The sequence below is a fragment of the Gordionus sp. m RMFG-2023 genome, chromosome 1 (assembly GCF_954871325.1).
Source record: "Gordionus sp. m RMFG-2023 chromosome 1, tfGorSpeb1-WG-v2, whole genome shotgun sequence".
NCBI classification, from domain to species: Eukaryota; Metazoa; Nematomorpha; class Gordioida; order Chordodea; family Parachordodidae; genus Gordionus; species Gordionus sp. m RMFG-2023.
In genome coordinates this window covers 81,383,690-81,395,232 of record NC_088775.1, presented here as the reverse complement: position 1 = coordinate 81,395,232, position 11,543 = coordinate 81,383,690, and the positions used below count along the sequence as shown (strand labels likewise).

The following is an 11,543-nucleotide window of genomic DNA, read 5'->3' as shown; positions in this document are numbered from 1 at the left end:
ATTGAAGGATATTACATTCCATATATTCTTTAAAAAAATAAGAAATTTCATATAATAGCGAGTGAAATGTTTTAGAGTTATAAAGATTTTAAACGCCAAGCGAAGAAAAAAATAATGCCAATTCGTTACTATCTTTGGAAAGTAACGTGTAATCAGCAACACATAAAAATATATTGAGTTTTAAATGTATAAAGAAAGTGTAACTGATCCGCATTCTATCATAATATATTAGTTTCAGAGTAAAATTAAACAAATTTTAAATCATTCATATAATCACACATTTTATTATGTTCTATATCATAATAATAGTACAAATTTAATATCTTTCAGAAAGTCTTGCCGCAATTGATCGCATATTACCATAAACTTTATTAGCAGGACTGCCTAAATTTAAAATAAATAGCTGAGATAGAAATACATTAAATTTCGTACCTAGAATTAAATTGCATAATGTTGTTCTTGCTGTGCGTATATTTTGAAATGAGCCTAGAATATGAATTTTGCTAAAAAAAATTTAATGAAAATTTTTTTTAAAAAAATTATACTTTTCAGCCAAAACTATTCTAGTTTTTGTGACATTTTCAATAGTAAATTTTGTTTTGCCATGCTTTCCTGCTATCCTACCAATAGCACGACTCAAATGATCCCCCTTTAATGGTTTGACTATAAAAAATGTGAATTATATATTTATTATTTTTTATTATGAATATAGTTTAGCACACATTCCAAACAATCTCGAACCATCAAATTTATTACAAGTAGATGGTTTAAGATCTGATGATATGACAACCATACCTTGGGCCCTCGGCAAATCACTCATATGGGACTACACGTGTGTTATCATCATTCCCTTCAAACATAAATTTCAATTTAATAACACAGGCTGAAATTAAAAAGATAAACAAATACAAAAATTTTAAAAACCGTTTATTCACTTCAGTAGTGACTTCTACTAACGGGCATTTTTCGCCTTCAACATTTTTGTTTTTAAAAAATCATAAAATACGACTTTTCACAAATGAACCAATAGAATTCCTTTTTATTCGACAAAAAATTCAAATATAAATTTTTAGACACAATTATGGTTCCTTTTTGGGGACTCAATTATAGAATTTTATTTCTAATTATATAATTATAAATTATAATATTTTTAATTAGGTTTTATATTATTATAAAATTGTATTTTTAATTTTATAGATATAAATTTTTAATAAAGATGAATAATCAGAGTTGTTAAAGGACTAGATCCTGTATCTAGATATAAAAATGTGGTATCTGTATCTAGATAGATTTTTGATTAAAATATCTGTATCTAGATATTATTTTAGACGAGATCCATTTAAAAAGTATCTTTTAACAACTCTGTGAATAATGTTTGTAAAAAAAAAAGTTTAAGGGGATAATAAAATCCTAATTATTGTAGAAATATCATAAGATAAATGTAACAGAATTACTTTTTTATCTAGAAACAATAACGTTTTACTTTTATATTTTAAAATATGCTAGAAAAAACTTAGAAGGTAGAAAAAAATACCCGACCCCCCCCCCCTCCAAAAAAACTGTCATGAATCACTCAAATATTTAACTAAATCTTTGGGATTCCATTTAAGTTGAAATTTTATGCCAATGTTTCGAACTTTATTAGTGCTTATAAAGAGAAAAATTATTAGTAATAAAATTTTGAATCATACAGTTAAAAAGTGACTTAAAGAATTTATTCTGAAAATTTTAATTAAAGTTTGGTGCATAATTGTTTTCTTAATCGACTTTAATAGACAGTAAAAGAAGAAGTAAAGTTAGGCAAAATATTAAAAAATATGCCAAAATTGGTATCAAGCTAGAATGGAAAAAATATAAAAACTAAATATGTTTTGTATTAATATTTAGTACCTGATTAATACTTAATAATTCCTAGATAAAAAATAACTAGAGGTAGATGGAATCCATTTTTTTTAAACAGTATTCACTTGTAATCTTTTTCAATTCATCTGCCAGGTGAGAAATTTGTGTGCCCAGCAATAAGAGAAGAAATGGAGAGATGTAGAACCCTACCAACAGAAGTATATAGAGAAAAATACTCCAAAAGGTTGAGAGATAAATGACATCAAATTCCATAACTTAATATTCAAATGTAGTGTCATCCAATGGCTATTCAGCCTTTTATTAAGAAACATTATACAAGCCTCAAGATTTTGTTAATAGATGCCCAAACATTTCTCCCATCTATAAGCACAATGGGTTGCATATTTTTTTCTAAAATATTGGGTTTGACATTTTTAAAAATCTCAATATAACTTTTATGAGATTTTTCAAATCAATTAAAAATTGTTTTAAATGTTCAAAAACACTGGTAAACAAATTATATTTTGACGATTATAAAATCTAAATATAATTAAAAATCAAAACAAACAATTTTTTATTAGGCATATACAATAAACAAATCAAAATTACTCAAATATTAGGCTTGAGCTGATATTAAAAATGGCTAACTTTTAATCCAGAAAAATATTTCGCAAGCCTGAAGATTTTGCTCATAGAAGGAACAAAGGTCTGGACATATATTATCAAAATCTCGAAGCTTAGGCAAGATTTTTAGCTAAAAAATTGAGTTACAAAATGAGCTGTTTAACAACACTAGCTAGTAAACTGAGTCCAAAAGGCAATCCAAAATGTTGAACAATGAGATATAAATAAATATATTCTTCCACCCTATAAAATAAGTTAATAACTAAATGATTAATAAGAATATGTAAAGATCATAAAATTGAATTGTCTAATTTACATACAAAAAAAAGGTTAGTGTGATATGAAATAATAAAGAATATTAATAAAAAAATATATGAAAAGAATGGTTGAAATTTTTAAACAAAAATATATAAAGTATTATTAAAATTTTTATAGATATAAAGTACAAGATATTTAAAAAATCTTATATCTTAGATATAAGTATTCACAAAGCTGCCAAACTCTGAAATCATCAATAGAATAATAAATTGAGTATTTAATATCATATTCATCTAGAAACAGGAACTTCTACATCTCCTAAGCCAATGACAATTTAACCCCTCAATCTATTAGTAGAAAAAAAGAAAATTAGTAAAATGAAATCTAACCCCAACCTCTTCATATTTTTTTCAAATGACAATATCATTTTCTTAACTTCTCAGCCAGCTTCAAATTCAATGATAATCTTGCAATAATAAAAGATATAAGCATGAGTTTTAAACACTTCATTAAGATTTTCTAATAATTAATATAAAATTTTTTTGAGATTAGCCCAGTCCAGATTTTTATTTTTTTAAACCCAGCCTGTTTAATCTTTTTTGGTCTGGCTCTGCTTAGCTTTAAATATCACATCATTATTCCTCCAAACCCACAGGTATCCATTTTAATGTAATTATAAAATTATTGTACCATCTTGAATTTCAAATGACTCTAAAAACAATTCATCCATTCTAACCAGGGCCAATGCATCCTTAACAAAAACATATTAATGAAATTATAATTATTTTACTTCAACATCAAATCCTAGAGCAAACGCTTTAATAAAATCTGCACCTTTTTGAAGAGAGCTAATATCTTCTGTATGTTGACTTGCCTAAAGTCAGTATAGAATATATTAATTAAATCTTAATTTTACTTTCATTTCAACATTCCTAGTTTTAAGATTAAAACGTATTTGCAATTTTAATTGTTCAACTATGGGAACATATATTTTTTTCCAATTTTCTTTCAATGGTGTATATCGATGAGAGGGTATATATATTTTTCTCAAATCATTTGAATGCTAAATGGAATTTAAATTAATAAACTAGAAATATTACCTGATATGAATTTGATGCAAGAGAAAACTGTGATTTTTTATATGATGGTTCTATGTTTATCTTTTCTAATGTATCAAGACTCTTTCGCTTTTTATCCTGAAATATTTTAAAATCTCCCGTTTCCATGTTAAATTGATAATATGGGTAGAGTCTATCCGTATCGTACCGCCTTTACTATTTTTAAGTTTTAATTAGGTATTTTGTCGCTTAACTTTTCGCTAAATTTCGCTTAAGCTTAAAATTTATATGCTCAAATATCTTAAGCTTATTTATTGCTCAATTTATAATTTGTAAATATTATATTTTAAGAATTTTTGGAAATAATTCCTTCAAATATTTTTTTCAAAAACTGTTAGCAATAACTAATTATACCTCTTAGGATAAAAAAAGATATAAAGTAAAATATGAATTATTATTCTATAATGTTCTTTAAAGAAGTGAACAAACTATTACAATTAGTTTCTAAATGATTTTGTCTAGTTTATCATGTGAATTATTTGGTCAATCAGGCTCACCCTACCTTTTATGAATGATGAAATTGATTTATATCTGATATTTATAAAATTGTTTTGTAATTAATATTTATAAAATTGTTTTGCAATTAATATTTATAAAATTGTTTTGCATTTAATATTTATAGAATTGTTTTGTATTTAATATTATAAAATATTATTTACAATTAATATTGATATTAAAGATTATATTTTCATCATTTGTGTGATTATTTAATGAAATTATATGTGTATACTGAGTATCAATGTTTGTTATTATATATTATTTTTTACTATGAAAATTACATGACCGCTATATATTTCAGTCGTTACAATTCGATGATTAAAGGTCTGATTGTTCTACCATGATCCCATTGAGAGTAGGGAACTCCTAGCATGGGCTTTCTGATGCATCGATCATCTTGCCCCTCCAAATAAATGGACGCTGTACTAGACACCGAGGTTAATATGCTAAATATTCGTCATCGCTGCCTGTCAACTATACATTCCTACTATTAATCGCCACTACTTTAACGTCGTTCGGCTATCATGACCTGGCCTTTTTTAAAAAGCTGGGGCACCGGATCTCTACTACCGAGGATCCCAACGAGGGATACTATAATGCCTATGCCAGAGATCATCTTAACTTTATATTTTCATGAGCGGGAGGGGTAGGAACAATTCGCATCCTATTTTTTAAGGGGGGTAGGGGATAGGCTGCTTTAATTATGGTAAGATAAATTTTTGGGGGTTATCTATTAAATTTTGAGATCAAATAGTACAAAATTTATTGCTGTAAAAATTAATACTTTTTATCATAGAATTATTATAATACAATTCATCTACCAAATCTATATATTGCAAACAATCATTCACATTTCCAAATAAAACTTTCTGCTATCCTTTTAAATGTAATTTAAAAGGTCTAGATATTTCAGAAAGCTCATATTGCCATAATAATTAATTCATTGTAAATAATGGAGGTTTTAATTGAATTTATTATCTAAAAAATAAATTCTTTATATTCACAAAATATCGATAGTTGGTAGTAGAGATAGATTAATTTAAGCAGGGATCCAAACCGAAACGAATATCGGTTCGTTTCAGGTTCGGATAAAAATAACGGTTCAAGGTTCCGGTTCGGTTTGCAAAAAATAAAAATATCGGTTCGGTTCAAACATCTAAAAACCGGTTTGAAAATTTTTGTATTCAAACCTACTTTAGGATATTGTATAAGGAAATTTTTTTTTTATTTTATAATTAAAATAAAAACCTTCATTTTTATTAATTGCACATTATAAAATAATATTTAATTTATAAATATAACAAATAAATATATCAATGAATTATTTTAATTTGAACAATTACTTAAAAAATTTTTATTAAGCCGCACAATTAATATATTTTCAAAATTCGTCTCACTAAAATTACATCTATAAGGAGATAAAATAAATTTAATTGTTGGAAAACATCTTTCCACTCTAACTTGGGTAACTGGCATTGACAGTATGATCACATTAGTACTATATGTAAATAATTTATATATTAGATTAAATTTTTTTCTAGGTATCATAATTTACAAGCTTAAAATATTTAAAAAATGTTGTAAAATGGCAATATACTAAAGTTTATAAAAATTATGACTGACGTTTATCAATTAAATGTGTTGATAATAATTTTTAAAACAATTTGAATATAATTAAAATTTTTGCTATATACTACTAGTAATAACTTACACATTATTTTATAAGCATAAAATTATGAGACTCAAACTGGTTCAGAGGCATTTTAGCGGTTCGGTTCAGGTTCAGCTAGAAATTTTTTTGAGGTTTAGGTTCGGTTTGAGTTTGATAAAAATACCGGTTTTTAGTGGTTTAACGGTTCGGTTCAGGTTCGGTTTGGATCCCTGAATTTAAGTTATCCTTTATAAAGTCTCTGAAAAGAGTATCAATAAATTAAAAAGTTAAAAATAATAATAGGGAGACACCGCCGCCGAAGGCGACGGAATTTTTAGGGGGGAGGGGGGTAGGCAAAGATTTTTGAAGGGGATTTGCATCCAGTGAAAATGCTGTTATGTAGACGCTGAATGAGCGAATTGATTGAACATCCTGTGTATAGGGTAGACTTACATACTTTGCTCCAAATTAAAATGTTGGTCCGTGTCTACATAAGATGGAGGGGTGTGAAAACAGTTTACATCCAATTTTCTTTGAAAGGGTAGGGGTAGGCGCCTTTAAAGGGGCTAGTATAATTTTATTGGGGAAATTTAGGCAATGACATATATAATACCTAGACTGACAATTTATTCATTAAAATGGTTGGACCCGCCATTTTGGTAACACATATAGCATGTTTAAAACTACTATTAAATTGATAATTTTCTACCTTAATATCTCGATGATCCGGTAATTCTTTAAAAAAGCTTGCATAAGATATAGGAATAAATTATGTTCTCATTTAAAATTTTAATAATTATTAGTGTAACCAAGATGGCATCTCCAGCTGATCTAGGCTGCATTCAAAGTGGAAACAGATCCAATTTTACATATGTTCCGTCAAATGTCAATCTCATTAAAAATGATATACATCTTCATATTGCGTCCGTTCCGATACCTTCCGTAAAATGGATCCGGCAAATTTTGAAGTCAAAACATTTTGACTTTGATCTAGCAAATTTTATTGAGCGTTATAACGTTACTTATAATTTTTTAAAATCAAAATCAATATATATCATTTTTAAATGCTGCCCTACACTTAATAAATGAATCGTCAGTCTATATATTATATATGTCATAAGAAATAGGGCAATATATATTGCTCTAAAATTAATACTTTTTTTATAGACCTATAATATATAATAATATCTCATCATCGACCAAATCTATATATTACATGTAAACAGATAATATTTTCTATGAAAAAATTTTCTGCATTTAAAAGGATTGAACATTTTCGGCAAACTCATATTCATGCCAAATCATTGAAAAAGAGATGGTTTAAAATTGAATTCATGATCTAAAAAATAACTCTTTTATATTCACAATATTTTGGTTAGTAGTAGATCTAAAATAATTTAAGTTATTCTTTTTAAAATTTATAAAAGAAGTTTTATTATTATTAAAGGTATAATTAAAACATCGCCACCAAAAAGGGTGGGAATATTAGGGGGGTAGATAAAGGCTATAAAGGGATGTTTACATCCAATAAAAATCTTATCATGTAGGCGGTGATCTTATTGATAAATTTTTATATTGATCACGAGACCCAACAGAATACATGAAGATCAATCATACAAAATAATAAATGCTTTATCAATATCTATTAATATTCCCACAATTGCAAGAGAGTTAAAACTAATATTGATTTCTCTGCAGTAGTGCTGTTAAATTGCTGTCGGATGGGTTTAGCCAATAGCCCAACAAGGTTTGAGCCGAAAAAAACAACCTTAAACCCGATCCAACCCATTTAGCCATTCAGACCCGACCCAATGGGCAACATGAGCCGACCTTGGTCGGCTTCTGGGACAACAAAATATATAGAAAATTAAACTAGTTTACATAATTAGTATAATTTATATTATATCTAATATTATATTTAATATTATATTTAATATTTAAATTTATTTATATAATTAAAATAGTTTATTATAATTTAATATAATACATTAATATAAAATTTTAATTATTATTATTTATAATATATATCAGAGACCTGCAAAGGTACCATTTGCACGGCCCGGCCCGGAACGTTTTTTTTAAAAAAAAATTTCGGCCCGGCCTGGCGCATATTTTTTTTCAAAAATTTCTTATGGCCCGGCTCTGCCCGTGTTAAAAAAAAAAATTTTTTGGCATGGAATTTTTAAAAATAATATTCGACATGGTATAACAAAAAATTCACCTATTCGGTATTTTATCATATTTTTCGGCGAGTATTTTTATTTAATTAGCAAACATATTAGATAATGTTGTTAAATGGCTCGTTTTGAGCCGATTTTAAAAAACGGCAAACTCATTATTTTAGCCAGAAAAATATTGAGTAAGCCTTGAAATTTCGATACTATATGTCTAGACCTTTGCTCCTTCTATGAACAAAATTTATTTTTCTGGATAAAATACTGTGTTATCCATTTTTAAAAATCGACTCAAAACGAGCCGTTTAACAACACTAACTATTTATAGTAATATTATCATACACCATCCAAAAAGATCCTGAATTAAATAAAATTTGAAATTTATACCCAAAATGCCCAATATACATCACCCCAGATTCAATACGAAGTAATATCTCTTATAGCAGATATGGTGTTTGAATATCAGATAAATATAACAAAAGTGAGATGCCTTTATTTGTCTTAAGGCTGATGAGATAAAAGATGCATAATGTTGGGAAAACATGAGTATTATTATTTGCTATATTTTTTCTAGAGAATTCTAAGAAAATTTAAGAGGAATTATTAATTTACAATATCTTTCTGTTCTGCTGAAAGCATTACTAATTGCATTTTAAAGCAACTTAATGGGTTAAATATTAATTAAATGAATATAATAAGCCAGGCATATGATGGGGCAAACGTTATTTCTGGCTAAAATGAAGAGGTGCAAACCGTACTTCAAAAGAAAAATTAATAAAAAAGTTCCTTTTATACATTGCTACAACCAATATTGCATCTTGTGGTTCAAAATATATTATGGTTATCATTTCTAATTTTTTTAATATATCCAATGCGTTATATAATTTTTGAGGCGCTTTAGCGTATCCTGATATTCAAGCCATACTCTTGAGAGACTTTTAGACCAGAGGTGGACTGGTCATTTAGAAACATCTCTCTTAAAGGCTATTGGTGAAGTTTTAATTTACTTTACTAATAGAACTCTTAATTCAAAGGTTTCCACTCATGATTGAGTTTGTCTTTTATCTCAATGCGTTAATATAAATTACGTTATATTCGCCATTATAATTTATGAGATATAAAAACAAAAGATCCACTAAATAGGAATCTACAGTCAGTAGATATTAATTTAGTAAGAAGCGACAATTATCTTGATTTGATTAGAATTAAGGCTGAAAATTTTTAGAAAATTTAATCTCACTCCCAACAAATTATCAAGGGTACGTAAAATGCTTATAAATTTTTAAGATTTAGTCGATACCAAATTACAATTTGATTGTATGAAATTATTGATTACTTTGTGTTGATCGTTTTTGAGATAGATTTACATAAGATGACTATAATCTTCTATCATGTTTTAATACATTATCCCACTTTGACCCTGATTATTTTATATCGGATAAAATGGCCTCTTAGAATTATTATTAAACTTAAATATTGAAACGTTACATTATAAAATGAAAATAGCATAAGGATTATTACCTGCAGAAGTTAAAAAAACACATAATTTTATCCTAAATATTATGAATAAAAAAATATCATCATGCATTTAAAGAATTGTAAATATAATATTATTTTGTATTTATATTACATTAATAAATTTCTAATAAAAATAAAAATTATATAAATGCTTAATTATTTGTTTTATTTAAAAAAAAATAGTGGCCCCCTTAAGTAAGCAGCAGGCCCCCCTAGCGAAAAATTTCTGGCTAAGGCCCTGGTCTATGTTCCTACTATGATCTTTTGGCTTGCGTAATATTTTTCTGGATAGCCGTATTTAAAAATCGGCTCAAAACGAGCCGTTTAACAACACTAACCAAAATATTGTGCTGTGCATAGAGTTATTTTGAATGGAGGCAGGAGGTGGAGAGAGAGTTAGATCGCTGGTTAGAAGAGGGCATAGTGAGCCCGGTTGAGTACAGCGAGTGGGCGACGCCTTTGGTACCCATGAAGAAGGCCAATGGGAAGTTGCGGTTGTATGCGGATTTCCGGGTAACGTTTGAATCATATGTGGTTGAGGTGAAGTATCCGTTAACCAGGATAGAGGAAACATTGTTCTATTTGAATGGGGACAGATGTTTTCTAGTGGATTTTTCGAATGCATATTTGCAATTACGGGTGAGGAAAGAGATGCAGAGGTTGTTGACTATAACTACACCAAAGGGGTTGTTTGATTTCGGAGGTTGCTGTTGGTTTGAGTGTGTCTGCACCGATATTTCAGATATAGATGGCGACTGTGTTTCAGGGTTTAGAAGGAGTATTTTACTATATATGGAATTTACAGCATGGTGGTAGGAATTGTCAGAGGTGATGAAATATGTCCAGTGGGGGTGTCGTGCAGTGTTGTTAAACGCTACTTTTAAAAGTAGCGCGCTATCGCTACCGCTATTTTATAATAAAAGTAGTTCGCTATCGCTACCGCTATCGTTTTCAAATGAGTAGCGCGCTATTAGCTACTTTAAGCTACTTTTTACGCTACTTTGATTTTTTTTTAAAATATTTTTTTTTACGTATCTTTATTTCCACAAATAAAATATTGAAAAACATGACTATAATTTGTTACATATATATATAATTTATTTATTATTGCACTTTAATAATAATAACATTTCGGTACTGTCATCCCCAAGTCTAGAGCGACGATCTGAAAGTATAAGCTTTGCCATACTAAATTATCGTTCAGCACTAGCACTTGAGGGCAACGCAGTATTAAATTTAATAAACAAACTTTTTATATGAAAAAAATCATCAAAAATATTTAAATTAGTATTTTTAGATTTAAAAAAAGCATCTAGAGGTTCAATAATAATATTATTATTATTTATTTCAAAAAAATCGTCTATGGAAGGCTGCGGTTTCGATCTTGCTATGGTATCGTAGTTAGGCATGCCATTTTTTAACGTTACCATCAGCCTATCAAGTTGCCCTTTAGATTCAGTTAAATTAATGTATGGTCAATTTAACTTAAAACTAGGATGAACGATAGCAGCTATTACATTATCATATTATAAAAAAATTATAATAAATTTAAAACCTGAAGGCCTTCAGGAAATTAGACCCATTATCCGTAATCATCTTAACCTTGTTTTGAATTTTGTAAGACCTATGGATTTCTGCAATAATATTGGCTAGAATGTCATAAGTCTGACAGCCAATTATTCTCAAGTGAATCTATGGAAATATTCTAAATACCAACCTTTGCTAAATACCGACCAAAATTTATTAAAATGTAATAAGACCCTTATTATTTAATATATTAATACGGAATCACGTTCATCCTTTCCCCATGTAATATACATTTTTTTCTTATTTTTATAAATTTTATTTGATTCATGTAAT

At 27.8% G+C, this 11,543-nt stretch overlaps 1 protein-coding gene across 1 annotated transcript; it reads right to left on the bottom strand.

The window, feature by feature from the left end:
- Positions 1–205: 205 nt before the first annotated feature.
- Positions 206–4,015, bottom strand: LOC135931554 (RNA-binding protein pno1-like). Its single transcript, XM_065468759.1, has 7 exons — positions 3,825–4,015; positions 3,641–3,787; positions 3,515–3,598; positions 3,415–3,475; positions 546–663; positions 433–503; positions 206–384 (listed from the first exon to the last, which is right to left on the bottom strand). Exons 1-7 carry the CDS (start codon positions 3,948–3,950, stop codon positions 317–319), a joined length of 675 nt encoding a protein of 224 aa, XP_065324831.1. The 5' UTR covers positions 3,951–4,015; the 3' UTR covers positions 206–316.
- Between the last annotated feature and the right edge of the window lie 7,528 nt (positions 4,016–11,543).

Coding starts and splice junctions, on each gene's coding strand:
- LOC135931554 (XM_065468759.1), bottom strand. CDS start 3,950: ATGGAAACGGGAGATTTTAAAATATTTCAGGATAAAAAGCGAAAGAGT. Junction 3,599..3,640: donor CTAGGAATGTTGAAATGAAA/GTAAAATTAAGA, acceptor TACTGACTTTAG/GCAAGTCAACATACAGAAGA. Junction 664..3,414: donor GTCATTTGAAATTCAAGATG/GTACAATAATTT, acceptor CATTTTTTATAG/TCAAACCATTAAAGGGGGAT.